The 20,177-nt window shown below is 42.6% G+C and overlaps 1 protein-coding gene across 9 annotated transcripts in view; it reads right to left on the bottom strand.

Moving 5' to 3' along the window:
- Window positions 1-10,006: 10,006 nt before the first annotated feature.
- LOC117505040 (NACHT, LRR and PYD domains-containing protein 12-like) overlaps window positions 10,007-20,177 on the bottom strand; it is a 64,642-nt gene continuing 54,471 nt past the window's right edge. For 2 of the 9 annotated variants that reach the window (XM_034164564.1, XM_034164563.1), the window contains 4 exons: window positions 15,034-15,207; window positions 14,773-14,943; window positions 11,971-12,017; window positions 10,009-11,239 (listed from right to left, as the gene is read on the bottom strand). In XM_034164564.1, coding sequence (XP_034020455.1) covers window positions 10,707-11,239; window positions 11,971-12,017; window positions 14,773-14,943; window positions 15,034-15,207 — 925 coding nt within the window. In that variant the 3' untranslated portion in view covers window positions 10,009-10,706. Of the gene's footprint in view, window positions 11,240-11,970; window positions 12,018-14,772; window positions 14,944-15,033; window positions 15,208-20,177 lie in introns of all 9 variants that reach the window. The other 7 variants (XM_034164568.1, XM_034164566.1, XM_034164569.1 and 4 more) reach the window with 5 other exon arrangements.

Raw genomic sequence — 20,177 nt, forward strand, 5'->3', positions numbered from 1 at the left:
TCTTAGGGATCCAATATCATGGTTGTGTTGTGTGGGCTGCCAGAAGAGGAGGTACTGCTGGCCCACCACCAGAAGGCGCCCTGCCTGAAGTGCGGGCTTCAGGCACGAGAGGGCGCTGCCGCCTCAGGAACAAGCCGTGGTGACAGCTGTCACCCATCATCCGTGACAGCTGTCACTAATCAACACATCTGGTATAAAAGCAGGAAGACACCGCCACCAAACTGCCGAGATATCATCTTCATCTGGAGGTAATATCCTCAGCCTTTTGTAAATCTGTTTATTGTGAGTGTTTGCAGGAGAACCGGTCGTTTTTGAGGAGGCTGTGCAAGACGGCGCTCCTTTTCAGCTGAGACCGCTGCAACGCGCTGAGTGAGAGGTGGAGGTGGCATATTCCCACCAGTGTTACTGGGTGTTCACACACCCACCCTTTGACTGTCTTTTGCTTTCTGCCAGCAGTACCAGATCCGACACGCCGGGAAGGTGGCCACCTGGGGACTCCGGGACTTGGCGGCTCCAGTATTCCTCGGGTTCAGGTGGCGGTGGAAATCGTGTGGTTCCGGTTCGTTTCCAGACGGGCGTCTCCTATCGTCGAGCCTGCCCACACGACACCTTTAATTGACTGTTGCACATTCTGATTCTGCTGTGTTTGGTTGTGACATTCACACCAGTAAAGTGTTATAATTTGACTCCTTCCATTGTCCGTTCATTTACGCCCCCTGTTGTGGGTCCGTGTCACTACACTTTCCCAACAGGTTGTTGAGCTTAGGCTTGTACCATTGCCCATTATCCACTGTAATTTGTCCAGATTCCTTAAATTTTTAATATTATGCACTGCAGAGGGAGAACTATTCAAATTAATTCCAATCCTTCTTTGAGCAACATAAATGTTTAACATTTGAATCATTTTTTCCTGCATCTGTTGACAAACTATAGATGCTCTGCTATTTGCTCCTCAAAGATGCCTTTTGGGGATGTCAGTGAGTAAAAGTCCGACCATATATTTTTCATCCACCTACAAAGCCAGATGATTCTAATTCAACTCTTCAAGCAGGTTATTGAGTTAATAAGTAAAATTGCCTGTTTTAGGTGCACAGGTAGAATCAATACAAGACCTTTAATCCTGAAAACAGATCCGGTCCAGACAGTTTTTGCACCCTGGCCCAGATCCGGCACAGCTCTGTTTTACAGTTCTGGAACAGATCCGGACCAGATCTGAACTGAATCCGCAAAAGACCAACCGTTTACAGACCATATCTGGCACGGATCTGGGGCAGATGTGGTCCATATCACAGCACCATGGCAGGAACAAGTTTTACAGGGGTAAGTTCCATGGATCCAAGGAAACTGATTTGTATCTATAACACACAGATCAGTGTCCCTGGACTTATAAAACTTGATTGTCGTAAAGAAACAAATCGCTTTGCAATAAGCATTTAAAAAAGCCTCAGTGACGATCACGATTACAGAGTACAGAGTTTACAACCACTAATGGATAGTTTCTACTGAGTGCAGATAAAATTGCTTATCGTTATGCCCCATGTTCCTGCCATGGTGCTGTGATGTGGACCACATCTGTCCCACATCCGTGCCAGATATGGTCTGTAAACGGTTGGTGTTTTGCGGATCCAGTTCAGATCTGGTCCGGATCTGTTCCAGAACTGTAAAGCGGAGCCGTGCCGGATTTGGGCCAGGGTGCAAAAACTGTCTGGACCAGATCTGTTTTCAGGATTGGTACCAGATGTTGGACTACATCCGGCCCGGATCTATTTACTGTCTGGGTTACCACCTCTGGTTGATACTACTTTTGTACTAACTTTTCTACCAAATCATGATTAGTCACCTCTTGATATCACCTGTCATGTAGAAAGTCCCCAGGTACAAATTTAATTCAGGTGTGGCACTACTTACTGGAACTGAGTCACAGAAGTCTGACTTCCAGCACACACTAGGACACGCCCACTGAGGCTGTCTGCACTCTGTGAGTCACACACACACATTCTGACATTACTGATGAGTTTTTGTTTTGGCTCCAAACTTTAATATTGATTTTTCATACACCTGTTGACTTGGGTATTGGACAGGTGTCCAACCTGAGAGGTGTGATCAACATCTCACCTGTGGGTCATCTTCATGCTATGTTTCTTCTGCAGATGTCCTCTCTGGCCAAACAGAACCTTGAGACTGTGGGAATAAAGCTGGGACCACTGCACTGCAGAATGGACATTTTTGGTGATTAACGCAGTAGCAGAGCTTTTTGGGGTTTCAGTACTTGGCACACTTTTAACACCCAGTTCCTGACTGCAGTTTCTCGGGGGTGGACCACTTCCAGGTCCTTTGGCCAATTTCCATCAAACTTGGTAGGTGGATGGAGGGTGATCCCAGGGAATACTTTGCACCATCTGTTACTTAGTTATATTATAGAGTAACATATGCCGTATGTCTGAATCCAATGGCCATTGATCTTCTTTGACCATTACTTTGAAGACCAAGTATTCAGTGTGACCACAATTATTCCCTTAATTAATCCTGTTAAATCAAACAGTAATTTGCGTCACTTTTTTATAAAAATTAGAGCAACTTTAATTTTTTATCCCTGTACTGAAGTTGACCTTTGTCACCTTTTTTTTTTTCTGTTTTTATCCTGTAACTCAGTAATGTTCTATCACAGATATCCCACACTATACCCTTTGGAATCCAAATAATGTTATACTTTTCAATATGATTGGAGGATGTTTAAATTTTGACCACTGTGTAATCCTCCACTGACCCACCTAAAACTACCACACTGGGATGCTTGTCATACTTTTGTGTAGGCCATGGTATACAGTGCCCTCCAAAAGTATTCAGCCCCTTGTTATTTCACACATTTAATTTGTTTATGCCATTTCAAATACAAAAAGTATTCAGTATTCAGGGTTCTCGATATAAAAAATTCTAAAGTTATCATCCTTAAACTCAAAGTCAAAGCAAATCTCAACAACTTGATATAAATTCATTAAAAATATAAAAGCCAAGATGATGAGTTGCAAAAGTAATGGGCCCCTTTGGTATAATGCCTGTAAATAATCAGTTTTATTGCCAGCTGTCTTCAAACAAGTCAGGGGATGGATACATGAACATTTCCAAGTCACTGAATATGTCTTGGACTTTATTTACATTAATTAGGAAGAAATACAAACAGTATGGCACTATATGGTAAATCTGTGTGGAGTAGATAATTCTGAAAAACTGACTGTACAAGAAGAAGAATGAGGAAAGCCACCAAGACACCCAGACAAAGTTATAGGCTTATGTGGCTGTGATTGGAGAAACGGTGCATATTTTGCATTTTGTATCGCGAGTTATACAGCTTCATGATAAAGTGGTATAGAGGAGGACTTTCTTAAAAAGAAGACCTGAAGGTTCAGCTACAATTTGCCAGAAGGTACATCTGAGATGCAAGCCTAGATTTCATGTTTTGGTGAAAGAAAATCCTTGTCTACTTGTCTACACTGCCTCATACCCAGTGATTGCTGAGATAAGCTACAGACCCCCCATGACCCTTAATTGAAGTAAGCGAATATAGGAAATTAATGTACGAGATCTACAGGAGACCTGTAGAAATCCAGAGCAGGACACTGATTTGGGAAACATATGGATAAAAACTTGAGAATATTAATTCAATGACCCCACTAAACATTAGACGTCTTATGGATGTGCAGATCATGTTTATATTGTGTCCATCAGTCCAAGACCAATTCTGGACTTCTAAATGACATGCAAACTAGGTCCGCTATTTGGACGTCTAACTTTGACCCCATTTGGACGTCAATATGTGGTTAAAGATTTGAACCTTGGACTAGGTCACTTTTTTGGACGTCCGTGAGACATCTAACAAAGGTGTAGGACATCGACGTAATTTCTTAATGCACAGAGACGCATTGAAACAGCGTCTTTTCAAGGTCATTTCTGCACATCCAATTCTTGTCACCTGAAGGTGCAGACTGTGATGCCAAGATGACGTCTTTTCAGCAAAGTCTTCTGTACGTCCAGTGCTGACGTTCCTAGGATGTCCAGATAAGGGCTAATTCTAGTCCAGATGAGTTCGCCCTGAATGTCCTTTATACGTCTCATTTTAGACATTGTTTTTAATCAGCCCACTGCTTCTAGGCTCTGTTCATCTGTAGAGGCATTTCTGAGGGTGGCATACTATTCCTGTTAATTTTCCAACAGTTTCATTTGATAGTCTTGGCAGCCCATGACTGGAAACACATACAAAGTTGTAAAGCATTTCCAGTTGAAGTCTGGTGCCGAGCCAAACAAAGCTCCAGGAAAATTAACTGGTTCACTAAACAGGTCCTCCACCCTCTGCAATTAGTTATACACATTACAGTTAAACATAAATTTTACAAATAAATCACAATTCAATTCCCAGTCATTTCTTTCAATTTTAATTATATGCAAAATGTGCGAAAACATTTCAACCTGCCAATCATATATATATATATATATATATATATATATATATATATATATATGTATGTATGTATGTATATATATATATATATATATATATATATATATATATATATATTATATATATTAGCAAGATATATGTATTAGTATTTTAGCCCCCTTTTTGGGGTGTCTATGAAATCAAACAAACTTTTAGGTTGTTTTAGGGACAGGATTGGTTTGGTATAGGCACATTCTGAAGCAGGCAGGGGAGATTCTAAATTATCCAAATAGCTGAGACAAGATGGTTAAAATGTTGGTGTCATCCATTCCATTTCATCCACAACACCACAGAAAAGGGGCTAAAATGCTAAAAAAAAAAAAAGTAGTTAGTGTACCTTTCGTATGGGTTAAAATAAGTACCAGTACACACACACCAAAAAATTAAATAAATAAAAATATTACACCTTTGCTGGAAACACCAAAAACACAGACCATAGGCAGTAGGCTTATAAAAAACAATCAGGGTGACCTCATTTGGACTAGAATTAGTCCTTATCTGGAGGGCCTGGGAACGTAGAAGTAGACCTATAAAAACGATGTCTAAAATGAGTTTAAACTTTATGTAGAAAAGACATCCAGGGCGACAAATTAGCCCTTATCTAGAGGTCCTGGGAACGTAGAAGTAGGCCTATAAAAACGATGCCTAAAATGAGTTTAAACTTTATGTAGAAAAGTGGTTCAGGGAGATAAATTAGCCCTTATCTGGTGGTCCTGGGAACGTAGAAGTAGACCTATAAAAACGATGTCTAAAATGAGTTTAAACTTTATGTAGAAAAGACATCCAGGGTGACCTCATTTGGACTAGAATTAGTCCTTATCTGGAGGGCCTGGGAACGTAGAAGTAGACCTATAAAAACGATGTCTAAAATGAGTTTAAACTTTATGTAGAAAAGACATCCAGGGCGACAAATTAGCCCTTATCTAGAGGTCCTGGGAACGTAGAAGTAGGCCTATAAAAACGATGTCTAAAATGAGTTTAAACTTTATGTAGAAAAGTGGTTCAGGGAGATAAATTAGCCCTTATCTGGTGGTCCTGGGAACGTAGAAGTAGACCTATAAAAACGATGTCTAAAATGAGTTTAAACTTTATGTAGAAAAGACATCCAGGGTGACCTCATTTGGACTAGAATTAGTCCTTATCTGGAGGGCCTGGGAACGTAGAAGTAGACCTATAAAAACGATGTCTAAAATGAGTTTAAACTTTATGTAGAAAAGACATCCAGGGCGACAAATTAGCCCTTATCTAGAGGTCCTGGGAACGTAGAAGTAGGCCTATTAAAACGATGTCTAAAATGAGTTTAAACTTTATGTAGAAAAGTGGTTCAGGGAGATAAATTAGCCCTTATCTGGTGGTCCTGGGAATGTAGAAGTAGGCTTATAAAAATGATGTCTAAAATGAGTTTAAACTTTATGTAGAAAAGACGTCCAGGGCGACAAATTAACCCTTATCTAGAGGTCCTGGGAACGTAGAAGTAGGCCTATAAAAACAATGTCTAAAATGAGTTTAAACTTTATGTAGAAAAGTGGTCCAGGGAGACAAATTAGCCCTTATCTGGTGGTCCTGGGAACGTAGAAGTAGGCCTATAAAAATGATGTCTAAAATGAGTTTAAACTTTATGTAGAAAATACGTCCAGGGCGACCTCATTTGGATAAGAATTATCCTTTATCTGGAGGTCCTGGGAACACAACACTGGACGTACATAAGACGTCGCAAAAAAGATGTCATCTGGCGTCACAGTCTGCACCTTCAGGTGACAAGAATTGGACGTGCAAAAATGACCTTGAAAAGATATCGTTTCAGCGTCACTCTTCGCAGTGGGACTGATCTGGCAGCGTTCACTGACTCCCCAGTTGCAGTTCATTTACTGAGACTCTTCACCCTTTGGATGTCCTCTGAGCCATTGGCCATTGTGTCCACTAGACCACAGTCTAGTGGACGCAATGTGACTCTAAATTTCCTGTAGGTGTGATTGAACACATGAATGAATTGGTCTGTTCATGAGTGTTGACGCTGAAAGAAAAAAAAAAACTGAAAACAGATCATACAATAATGGAAGTTCAAACAAAAAGCATTCAAAAAAAAAGTAAGGCAATTTGACCTTCAGGCCTTGATAAGCCTGTAATGTTATGGTTTCAGCAGTGAAATCACTTTTTAACAGTTCCACTTGCACAACCAAATTCCAATTATGAATTAAGAATATTCCCAATTATGAATTAAGAATATTCACCGGCCTCTGAAATCTTCAGCTTCAACTGCAAGGCACACATCTGCTCCAAGATTTCATCCAATTTGCGTCTGAGTTCAAGAGTCATCGCAGTCTGAGAATGCACTGCCTTGCCAACCTCATTAATCATGACGGACAAGTGAGGGGCCGTGGTTCTTGATGCCGTCGTCTTGCCAATTTTCCGGTAGATCAGGGCAGCACATAAGCCAAAAAGTACCAGCCCTGCTACCATGAGACCAAAAATGAATAAATCCTCGACGTCCTCACCGGAGAAAGGCGCCAAGCATGCAACACGCCAAGACCCCCAGGAGTCGAGAACACAGCCTGCAGGATATGTTCCATCTGGGCAGGTAGGATCCCCCAGTCCTGACCTTCTTGTAGAAAAAATGGTGTCAGTAGTGTTCAGAGACCATCTGATAAATTCCATGGTTAATCCAATAGTAGTACAATAGATCCAGAATCCAATATAATTTGAGGAATTCACAGTCTGGTGAAGTAGGGACTTGAAGGTCAAAGGCAGAGAACAGAGATAAGGGAGAGTGGAGGAGATGCGACTGCCCTCTTTGGAGTCCCATATAATATATATATATATATTATATAGCTTATATAGCGCAAAATCACAACAAAGTTGCCTCAAGGCACTTCACACAAGCAAGGTCCAACCTTACCAAGCCCCAGATCAAGCACACAGGTGACAGTGGTTAGAAAAACTCCCTCTGAGGAAGAATCCTCAAGCAGACCAGATTCAAAGGGGTGACCTACTGCTTGGGTCATGCTACTGACACAAATACAGAACAAAATTACAAAAACGATTCAGAATAAAATTAATTAAAAGAATTAAAAAGCATAGCAACATGCTATGCCAGTATGCTAGCCATACAAAAGGGAAAATAAGTGTATTTTAAGTCTGGACATGAAAGCCTCTACAGAATCTGACTGTTTTATTGATGCAGGGAGATCATTCCACTAAACAAGGGCACGATATTCACCCTAGGGATACAAAGTAGTCCTGCACCCTGAGAAGGCAAAGCCCGGGCCGGTACGTAGGGTTTAATTAGGTCAGCTAGACAGGGATAGTTTATTCATCCCGATCTCATGCCAGTTCTTGCTTTTGTTTAAAAAAAAAAAGTGAAAAAGAGGTTGTTTGTTCTCATTTCTTCAAGTGTGAATGAATGTTAATCAAGTCATCTCAACTGAAATCATAATTTCTTTCAACTCATGCAATTATGAAATAATGTAAAAATAAAGGAGGGACTCATCTTGTTAAATTATGTCAATATAACATGTCAAGTTAATTACAGAGAAATAAATTTGCTGATGCAACACGCAGCATGTGTGTTAATTCAACTTCCCATGTCATTTATACTTATTTCATCAGATTTGTACAAATGTGATGGAAATTTGCCCAGCTGTTTTTCACTTATCTTGTATGGTGATGTGGATCCATGGTGCAAACCTTCTTGTAATTGCAATGAAGTAACAGAAAAAAAAAAAAAAATCAATGTGTATCTGTATCAGATACATCTGTATGTGATACAGATACGAGGGGCATGATACAGGGCGTGATACACAGACATGTAATAAGATAGTTATCACGTTACAACAAAAATAAAGAACAATAATCATACACATGATGCATGTAGAACAAATAGCGCAGGTAAATCAAGTAAATGTGTAAATTATGGAATGTTCTTATGTCTCTCTATTATGTCATGAGTGTCCTCTTCACTGATGTCTCACAACTTCAGTATGAGACTGAAGTTGTAGAATTCATCCTGCTAGGGGGAATAAAACTCTCTCACCTTGATCAGACATCTTGGTTCAATGAAATGATCTGGATCTTGTATCAGGATCCTCATTGGTGTCTTTGGTGGTGGGGCAGAGAAATGGGAGCTCCTGATTGGATGAAAAGTAGGGTGATACAAAGCCTGGTATTTTCAATGTCTTTTTTTTTTGTATCGCCCTGTTTTAAGATTTGTATCAGCAGTGGTGAGCACAGCTAACCAAAAAGTTGGCTTCAATAACCGCTAATCAGCTAACTGATTTTCAAGTTAGCTGAAAAGCTAATCCACTAACAAAAAAGTTAGCTTTGATAATTAGTGGTTAGCGGATTAGCGGAACTGTGCCCACCACTCTGTATCGCCCTGATTTTATTGCCACAATTTCCAGGGAAGTGAAATTGACACAAAAAGTGTATGATTTATCAGTCCTATTTTTTCTTGTATCTCTTGAGGGTTGGTTTACGAGTATAGGGCAGATTTTTGTTGTAATATGTGATAAGTGGATTTATTTCTGTATTTCCCTTCTAATTTCTTCTGCACTGATGAATCCCCCCCAGATAACCCTGGTTTGTTATTCTCCTCCATGCTCCAAATGAGAATCTACTAGAACCCCTGCTACCAGCCAAAAAAAGAAAGGAAATAAAACATAGATGAAGCAAAAAGAAAGGGAAAAACTATAAAAATTTTTTTTAGAAAGTTTAAGTTTGATTACCTGTTTGCCACGTTTTCTTAGTCATTATCATCCACTGAAAAAAGCTGAACATCTCTCAGTGTTCAGCAACATAAAATACTTTATTTTTACACTGTATTATCCGACTATAAAAACTATATAAACTTCTATGATCTGCATGTTACTACTATACACTGAAGGGTTTTTGGAAATTCCTGATCAGTCTGTCAAAAATCCATTGGTGATTGTGAAAGATATGGTTTCCAATAACAATTAACATTTTATTTTGCAAATTTGACTTTTGGATGTTTTCACAATGGAAAAAGTTGCTTACTCCTCGTGATTTTTTAAAATATATATATCAGTGATAGTTTTATGCCATCATTCCATGAATGACCAGAATCTGCTCATTGAATTGCCCAGTTGTGATGAATCAGACCCCTCAAAGATTTATGGATTCACCCTTACTGGGATGCATGTCTGCTTGACTTCTATTCTTGATCTTCATTGATGATCCTTACAACCACAAGAGTAAGATCTGTCTGTATGCTGATGATTCAATGCTTGATTTAAAGATAAACTAATCAGAGGACATCGAAGTGACAGAAACCATTTTATAATAAGGTCCTTGACAGGATTAAAGTTTGATCAGACCACTGGAAGGTAATCTTAATCTTCAGGTGACACCATCTACTACTGAGGCCCATTGTAGAAGTACAATGGCAATAAACATATTTATATTTGTATTATATGTGTGCATGTTATTTTTATCTTACAGTGTATGCATTATGTCACTGTCTCCACAGATAGTTTATTTTGCATTCATTTTTATTCGTATTGGTCAACCATGTACAGAATTGAACATAAATGTTACCATTTGATGTATTGTACTAGAGATAACCAGTGTTCATACCCAGAAGGAGGTCACAAAAGAAAATAATTAAAAACAGTAACAGTCATACAAAACTATATATTACAATCTGTAAGAGCTTAATTCTGATAAAAGGAAAAAGACATTGAAGAACACACATATACATACAGATGTATGTCCATTTTTATACATATACCAAATACATATATGCACATATTATACATGCACAATAAGTCACAAAAAATCCTAACCCAATCAGTAATTATTAACTCCTGGGGCCTCATTTGAACAGTTCATGTGTACATGTGTGATCAAGACTAAGGTCTAGGTTTTGAATGACTTGCTGGGCATCATATATCTCGTGAAAGTGTTGAACTTGTAGAGTTATTCTCTTGTCTGTGCCGTGACATTCATGTCTCTGTGTCCTCTGCTTTTGGGACTGAGAAGCACCTGGGACAGAGGCGTTTGGTGACGTGACAGTGAGAAGACGATTTGAGTCTAGGTTACCATAGGCAAACCATACCATAGGTGTGCTGCTAATCCGAAAAGAACACACCCAAAATAGCTACACTCAATATTTAAAATTAAAAAGCATAAAATTTACTATATTTGATTTCAACTATCCAACTCTATGATAAAACATGATCATACAATATCAGCATCAGTAAACACCGATCCGACACAGAGACACTGAGGAACCAACACCAACCCAGAACCCAGCATACAGAGGTTCAGTGAATGTGCAGCAGAAGGTATAAATGTGGATCAGAGTGTCAGAGGAGACTTCATAGAACAACAGAGTGCCAGCAGGATAGTCAACAAATACTGAGACTCTGTTGGGGTAAAAATGATGACAATCAGGCACTGTTTGCCTGTTATTGTGACGGACGCTGTAATGATTATCAGCGCACAACAGCCTCCATGACTGATCATTAGATCCAAACTCAGCACTGTCTCCTCGTCTTCTGATTCCTCTGTAGGTCACTGCTATAGAGATCTTTCCTCTCCACTCGACCTCCCAGTAAGAGCGACCAACCATACCCGTCGTACACAGAACCTGAGGCCAAATCTCAAATCTGTCTGGGTGAACAGGGTACAACTGATACTCTTTCATATGTTCCACCTTTGAGTTGTTTTTGGACAGTTTGAGTTTTCTGTTCGCTGTGTTTGGATCCAGTGTGAGATCACAGGAATCTGATGGACAGAAGAAAATCGCAACACAATTATCAATCACTTCATGAACACAACTGTACTATTAACTTAGTCAGTTCATTGGGCACCGCAATCTCATTTGAGGACAGGTGCAAAAGGGGTATGACGCATATGATGTAATTTCTCTACTTCCGGGGTAAAAACACAGCATTTTCAATGTTTGTTTTGGCAAATTACATGCAAACAAAGTGAAAATGCAAAGAAAAAGTGACAATGCGGTGGGAAAGTGGACATGTGTTGCTTTGACCCGGAGTACAAACATGTCAAGGCGGGTTTGCAGGCGAGAGAACGTAGCTACTCTGGATAGCAGTGTAGGCTACACTTTTTGTGACTGCAGTGTGATTTCAGATTGCAGATCCATTTGTCCATATGAAGTTATACTGTGTATATATTGCGCAATGGAGGTCCCCATAAGTGGTCAAATCCCGCGATATCACACAGTTTTCAAACGAGACTGCGGTGCCCTATTGATTAATACAATACACCTGCAGTTACTAATTTATGTGCTTATCAATACAACACAACTGCACTTATCAGTTCAATGACCAACACAATGGAGCGATTGATCAGTTCGTTGATTTACAGCTTTAGTTATCGATCAATCAACTCAATGACTAACATAATACTGTTGTAGAACTGATTGACAGTTTATCAGTTTTTTATGGAAACACTTGAATTTACAGTGTGTTTTGTTGAGTCAAATTTAAACTTACACTTTTTCAGACCTGGTCTCAACCATTGGACTCCACCAGAATCCGTGCTAAAAGGAGGAGGGAGCAAAACAACATACTGACTTTCAGCCCAACAACAAGACTTGCAGTATTTTCTGATGGTAAAATTGATCTTTATTTTTGAAAACACTCTCAGATAACATAACTCTTCATAAAAAGGTCCAATAAGGCAAGAAGAGACCAACACATGATTTCTAAAAACTGGATGAAGCAGTGTTACCCGTCCTTAAAATGATACCTTAACATTTTGGATGATCCCAAGATTTGTGTTGTTTTTGGGGCATCATCTCCAGCTGTGCATGAAGAAACTACATGGTTGTCTCTATGTTGATGTGCCTTCCACAGGGAGAAAAGGAAGGGTCTGGTGCACTGCTTGATAGGCATTGGACAGGGACGTAAGACCACATGTGGACTGGTATTTTTTTATGGTACTTGACTGCTGGAATGTGGCACATCACCTCTCTGGTGGTGCAGGAGACCAGTTGAAGCGGTTGAGTGATGCCAATTCTAGGGAGTTGGACTCATCCCCACACACAGCATGAGCTCTGGAATCAAACTCCTGGAAAGGGGCTGGACTCCATCTCTGGAAGTGTCCAGGGTGGAGGCACCAGGTGGGCCTGCGGGTACTCACAAGTCCCCAGTTGAGTGCCATTATTTTGGAGTTACCACCCATGAATCAGAGGATTGCCTCAATGCGACTTCATGTTGCAGAGAAGTATGTAACTGTTGTTTTTACATATGCACCAAACAGCAGTTCAGAGTATCCAGGCTTCTACATGACTGTAGGTAGGATTTTGGAAAAGTTACTGATGAGGACTTCATAGTTCTACAGGGAGACTTCAGTGCTTATGTTGGCAATGATGGACCTGAGTGGTGTGTTATTGCTGGATTCCATCACAGACACCTTGTTCAAGTACAAGGGTTTTCATTAGTACACTTGATACCAGAGCACCCTTTGACAAAAGTCAATGATCAATTTGGTAATCATGTCATGAGACCTACGATTATGTGTATTGGACACTCCAAAGAACAGAGCTGTCAGCTGGTCACACTTCATAATCACCGGGGTCAGATGGCAGAATCAGCAACTGAGCTAACCCGGAAGCCTAAATCAATTGTGAAGGAAGAAGACCTTCTCTTGCATCCGTAGCTCATGTTCAAGGCCTTCAGTGTGAAAGCAGCTGCTCTGAGTTGTGTCCAGATGGTTGTCGATTGTCACAGCAACAACCAAAAAACCTGCTGGTGGACATATGTGGGAAACTGTCAAGGCTGAAGAAGGAGGCCTTTTATGTAGGGTTGGCACAGAGGTCTCAGGAATCAGTGGAGGCATACCAGAAGGCCAGAACAATGCCAGTCTCGGTGGTTGCTGAGGTTAAAAACTCAGGTGTTGGAGGAATTTGGAGAGGCCATGGAAAATTACTTTCAGTCAGTCTCAGAGCAGTTCTGGCAGACAGTAAGAGGATTTAGGAAAGAGAGGCAGTTTTTGTCCCAATCTGTTTTCAGCAAGGTTGGGGAGCTGCTTACCTGGACTAAGGGTATTGTTGGGCAGTGGAAGAAACACACCAATGCAATGCTGCATGAAAATCTGGGACGCTACCTCTGGATTGGCAAACTGGGGTGGTAGTTCCCATACATAAATCAGGAGACCAGAGAGTATTCACCTTGACCCATTCACATCAGGGTGCTGCCATACATGGCACTCACTACACATCAGCAGCAACTTGGGGATTACGTAACTTGGTCAAGGGCCTGGAGTGGAGTGATGTTCCAGTCTGGTGGGAAATTGAAAAGAGGATCCTCTGGTCACAAGCCCACTGCTTTAACCACCTGACTATCACCTTCTTTGGTTCAGGTAACAGTATGTCAGGAACTTGTTCGTGCATGGGGTAAGATGGTGCATGATATCAATAGGCAGATTGGTGCTGCATCTGCTGGTGATACATCTCAGACCAGACCATCATGGTTAAGAAAGAGCTGAGCTGAAAGGCAAGGCTCTTGATTTGCAAATTAATTTACATTCCCAGCTCACCCTGTGGTCAGGAGCTTATGGTCGTGACTGAATCAAGAGGATCAAGTATACATTTGGTGGAAATGAGGTTTGCCCGTAGGGTATCCATGGACAAGGTGTGAAGTTTTAATATCCAAAAAGAGCCAATTGAGGTGGTTCAGGAATCTGGCAAGGATGTGCCCTGGTCATTTGTCAAGGGAAGAGTTCCAGCTATGTCCAACTGAGAGAAGGCCACAAGGAAGACCCAGGACATAGGGGTGGGATTATATCTTCCAGCATGCTTAGGGACACCTCAGAATCCCCTCGGAGGAGTTACAGGCCCTGACTATAGATCATCAAGAGTGGGCTGACTGGATTAGTCTACTATCACCATGACCCAGACCTGGACAATGCACTGTGAGTGTGTGCTGTGTTCACAGTAACAGTGTAGGTGTTTTGTTTTGTCAATTTAACAAAGTTATTGTTAAGTTCAGGGCATTGCACCAATTTCAGAATAGGATCCCACCATGTTTATGAGTAAAAGTACCATACATTTGATACATTCACATGTATAAAATAAAAACATAAAATAGGATAATCCATCAGCTGCATTAGGAGTGCAGTTTAAGTTAACTGGCAACATGGAAGATAACACTTCCAGTGACATTTCATTTCATTGTGTGGGTCATGGATCAGGTAGTGTTTTGACATTGAACAGATTGACAGTGAAATGAAAATAAGGATGACAAATACAAACTCTCAACCAGACCGAGTCTCTGCCTGCAGCCTCTCTATACCTTAGGGAGTCCAGAGTCCAGTGTGGATCCTCCAGTCCAGCAGACAGCAGCTTCACCAAGTCGCCTGGATGGTTGTAGCTCAGGTCCAGCTCTCTCAGATAGGAGGGGTTGGAGGTCAGAGCCGAGGCCAGAGAAGCACAGCCTTCATCTGTGATCAGACAGCCTGACAGCCTGCAGACACACAAAACAACACACAGACTGTGAGGACAGAGTCAGGAGGTCTGATTTATGGAAGTGCTCGACACACTGATGAGTCCTGACCTGAGAGTTTCCAGTTGACAGTGTGGACTCTCCAGTCCAGCAGACAGCAGCTTCACTCCTGAATCCTGCAGATTATTGTCACTCAGGTCCAGGTCTCTCAGACGAGAGGACTGAGACCTGAGAACTGATGACAGAACTTCACAGCTTCTCTCCGACAGATCACACAAACTCAACCTGAAGACAAAATATGGATAAATATATTTGTCATCATGCAAACATTACAGTTAGTGGTCCACCTCAGACAAGATTACAGGATTTGTAACACCAAGTCAACTATTAACCTCCATCAAACATAATCAATCAATTGTAATCCAGCTTCTGTGAGATGTTCTGACTTGAACTGTGCTGTTCCTTTTGGTTGCTAAGGTGACCGTGGGCGCACCTGATTCCTTTTGGATTATTGTAATTAGTTCACCTGGAGTGTAAGCGTGAAGGAGTGGATATAAGACGGGGTTTTGTGGAACGAAGGAGGACTTTTCTTTTGCTCTGTTCCACCTCGCTTCTTTGGAGAGAGGACAGAGATTTTTGGCGGAACAGCAGGAGGAGCAGCGGGCGAGGAAGTGATCATTAAAAAAAGGAGCCATACTGGCGCTGACGTGACTGGTTTCAGTTGAAATACTCCTGCTGAAGAGACGCCACGACGTGGATTATCCGCAACGGGGGGGAGGACCCTGCCGTGTCTGTGAGTACGTTTGATGTGGTTGTGAGGAGCCTGTTTTAATCAGAAAGTCGGAGTTTCTTTGGAGTTGGAGCTGTGCGCTCGCTGGCCTGGGTGTGTGTGTGTAGGTGCACGGAAGCTGCGGAGAGGAAGAGAGGTGTTACCAGGAGGAAGCCATGCCCCGCCAAGAGAGAGTGTGTCGGGCCGAGTGGAGGACAGCAGGAAGTATTCGTGGATTGGCTGTCATCGTGACTGACTGCTCGCAGAGTGACTCTTTTTATCTTTGTTTTTATATTAAATTCTGGTTTAAATTGTTTTATTTTTTTTATTATATATTTTGTGATTTGTAATAAATTGTAATATTAAGTTTGCTTTGTTTGGTTACTCCAGCTCCATTTTTATTATAGTTACATGCATTATTTGATTGTGTTTTATTCATTAATTCAAAACCACAATAACCCGCAAACCCGGGCTTACATAATTTGGCGTCACGAACAGGATTCCATTTTCTGAGAGCTGGTGTTTCTGAACAGAAGCAAATATGATGATGCCAGTGTACCCAGGTGCACCTTGGCTCCCTAGATTTAGAGGGCCAGGTGACGAATTAAGGTACTGTGACTGGAAGGAACAGATTAAGGGGTTTTTGGGGTTTCATGATTTGACAGAGGTTGGGAAAGTGAGTATTGTTTTAGGAGCATTGACTGGGGAAGCTAAGCGCCAAATTTTAGTTTTAGATGAAGAGGAGAAAAGTAAAATTTCAAAAATTTTTGCTCACTTAGATTTGTTATATGATGAACAAGTTCCTGTTCCCGTTTTGAGGTCTAGTTTTTTTAGTTGTGTCCAGGGAGAAGATGAGCCTATACAGTCGTTCATGTTAAGGTTGTGTGAATTGTATCGGAAGTTGCAGTATTTGGATTCTGATAATGCCCCCTCTGAAAGGACTCTGCAAGACCAGTTGTTGCTGGGACTTCGTGAAGGGCCTTTTGCTAGGGCCTTGAAGGTTTATGCTCGCCGGAACCCTGAGTTAGGTTTTGCTGAGCTGCAGAAGGAGGCATGTCAGCTTGATTTGGAGTATGGGGGTGTCAAGCTGGATGTAACCTGTTCATCGGTTGGGGAACCGCATGATTTGGGTAGGCCCTATCAGGGTTCCGATTGGAAAAAGCAGTTAAAGGGTGAGATTCTTGCAGAAGTAAAGGAGCAGATTAGGGGGTTGGCTCAGGATATAGTGGCAGAGTTTAAGCCGCAAAGATATCCAGTTTTATCTGAATCTAGGTCTGTTAAACCTATGCGGAGGCAACGGTGTTCACCTAGGCGATCCCGTGACTGGGATGAGCAAGGTCGGCCTATTTGTTATCGCTGTGGGAAGGTGGGGCATATTGCTCGGTACTGTGTGTCTGTAGTTGAACCGGCTTTAAACTGGTAGACCCTGCTGCTGAGGTCCGAGTTGCAGGGGCTGCTGCCATACCACCATTATCCAGGACCTCTGATGCTCTTATTGGTCAGTGTCCCACTATAGAGCTAACTATTGAGGGAATTCGGTTGGGTGGCTTGCTGGATACAGGGTCACAAGTTACTATAATGGCTGAGAGCCTGTTTAATAAGTATTTTGGACAGATTAAGCTTGGGCAGGCCCCGATGTGGTTTCGACTGAGTGCTGTCAATGGGTTGGAAATTCCGTGTGTTGGTTACGCGGTATTGGATGTGGAGGTTGAGGGGATCAGGGTCTCGGATCGAGGGGTGGTGGTTGTTAAGGATGAGAAGTGCTCGAGCCCTTTGATTGTTGGAATGAATATTATTGGAGCCTGCTGGGATGTTTAAATGCCCGGGAAAATCTGCCTGTCTGCAGGCTTTCAAGAGACAGAAGATCTGGAGGGATGCGTTTGCGGTGTGTCGAAGTGGTAAGGTCCCCTTGGGAGTGGACGGGTTTGTGGGATATGTGAGGTTAGCCTCTAAACATGCTATTTCTGTTCCACCGAAGAGTGAGTTGATAGTGTGGGGACGTACTAGGATGGGACAAAGGGGGGTGGATTATGATGCGCTGATGAAGCCTATGCCTGGTTCTGGGATTTCTGGGTGTGGCTAGGACTTTGGTGGGAGTTAGGAAGGGGAGGCTCCCGGTTCGTGTGTGTAATCCGCACCCGTATAGTGTGTCGATTGGCCGCTTTCACAAGTTGGGTCGGCTTTATGGGATTAAAGATTCTGATGTGTGTGGATCTAATGATGTGGCTTTCTCACTTGGGGAAGATGGCGTTGTCCAGGTCTCGCTGGTGAACGCTGCCACTGCTGATACCGGTTTGGAACTGCCTGTGGTAACTGGTATGGGCGAGGATTGTTCGGAGTTGTCCGAACAACAGCAACGGGAATTGCAAGCTTTGTTGCGGAAATGGGAGAAGGTATTTGCCCGTGATGAAGAAGATTTTGGGCGGACGAATGTGGTACAGCATAGGATCCCTACGGGAGATGCTGCCCCCATACGGGAGAGGTATCGTCCGATTCCGCCGATGTTGTATAAGGAAGTGAAGACCCTTCTGTCAGGGATGCTTGAGAAGGGAGTGATAAGGGAGAGTAGTAGTCCTTGGGCAGCTCCTATAGTTCTTGTGCGGAAAAAGGATGGTAGTTGGCGGTTTTGCGTAGACTATAGGAAATTGAATGCAGTTACGCATAAGGATGCATTTCCCTTGCCACGTATTGAGGAGACACTGACTGGTCTTGGCCAGTCGGAATGGTTTTCGACGTTGGATCTTGCTAGTGGGTACTGGCAGGTTGAGATGCATCCTGATGATCGGGAAAAGACGGCTTTTGCTACCCCGTTGGGTTTGTATGAATTTGAGCGGATGCCATTTGGACTTTGTAATGCGCCCGCGACTTTCCAACGGTTGATGCAGCAGTGTTTGAATGGTCAGATGGTGGAATCATTGTTGGTGTATCTGGATGACATCATTGTATATTCTGCCGATTTCTCCTCCCATCTCCAGCATCTTGATCGGGTGTTTGAGCGGTTGTGGCGACATGGTTTAAAGTTGCGTCCGGATAAGTGTAAGTTGTTGCAGCGGGAAGTAGCGTTCCTGGGACATGTGGTAGATCGGCAGGGTGTGAGACCAGATCCGGAGAAAGTTTGTACTGTTCTAGATTGGCCGATTCCGAACACTCTTAAGCAGGTCAGGGCATTTTTGGGATTAGCCGGGTATTATAGGCGATTTGTTGCAGGATTCGCTAAATTAGCTCGGCCCTTGAATAGGCTTTTGACAGGTGTCCGGGTAGACAAGAAGTCGCAGTCGAGGAAGGTGGATTGGACTGCAGCATGCCAGGTCTCGTTTGACGCCCTCAAGAAGGCCTTAACACAGGCTCCGGTTCTGGCGTATGCTCATTATGATAAGCCTTTTATTGTGTATACCGATGCTAGTAACCAGGGGCTTGGGGCTGTGTTGTCTCAGGTTCAGGATGGACAGGAACGTGTTGTGGCGTACGCCAGTCGGAGCCTTCACCCCAGTGAGCAGAATGATGTGAATTATAGCTCATTTAAATTGGAGTTGTTGGCTTTGAAATGGGCAGTGACGGAAAAATTTAAAGATTTTTTGACAGGGGTGGAGTTTACTGTTTATACAGATAATAACCCCTTGGCCCATTTGCAAACTGCCCATCTTGGGGCAGTGGAGCAGCGGTGGGTGGCACAGTTGGCTTCCTTTAACTATACAGTGAAGTATCGTTCAGGTAAAGCTAATGTTAATGCTGACGTTTTGTCAAGGTGTCCGGTCCAATCAGAGCGGGCTATGGTGTTGGAGAAGGAATATGACCGGGGGTTGCCGGTCAGTGCAGGTATTGAGGTAACACCTGAGGGTGGATGGATTGAGGCTCAGAATCGGGATTTGGATATCCAGGCTGTGAAGGGGTATGTTGTTGAGGGGAGTGTTCCAACTCGCTCGCAACGTTTGGCATTAACGGGCTGAGCTCAGAAATTGCTTCGGCAATGGGAAAGATTGATGGTGATAGAGGGTATATTATACAGAATTTTTGTCGATGGAAGGAGCCATGAGGAGTATCGTCAGATTGTGTGTCCGGGCTGTCTTTGCGAGGAAGTGTGGCGAAAGATTCATGAGGCTGGGGCTCATTTTGGGGTGGACAGGACTCTTGCTCAGCTTCGTCAAAGGTTTTACTGGCCTGATATGGAAAGGGAGGTACGAACGTTCCAGGAGAAGTGTGTCAGGTGTAGCCTTCAAAAGAGCCGTGTTGAGCCTAGGGCACCGTTGGGGTCAATTGGGGCCACTTATCCGTTGGAGGTCATTGGGTTGGATTTTTTAACCCTTGGCCGGCCGACGGATGTGTACCAGAACATTTTGGTTATGACCAATCAGTTCACTCGTTTCGCATGGGCAGTTCCCACATTAGATCAGGCCGCGCAGACGACGTTTAAGGTGCTGTGGAAGCATGTAATACAGCAGTTTGGTTGTCCTGCGCGGTTCCACTCTGATCGTGGGCCAAATTTTGA

The sequence above is a fragment of the Thalassophryne amazonica genome, chromosome 23 (assembly GCF_902500255.1).
Source record: "Thalassophryne amazonica chromosome 23, fThaAma1.1, whole genome shotgun sequence".
Taxonomy (NCBI): domain Eukaryota; kingdom Metazoa; phylum Chordata; class Actinopteri; order Batrachoidiformes; family Batrachoididae; genus Thalassophryne; species Thalassophryne amazonica.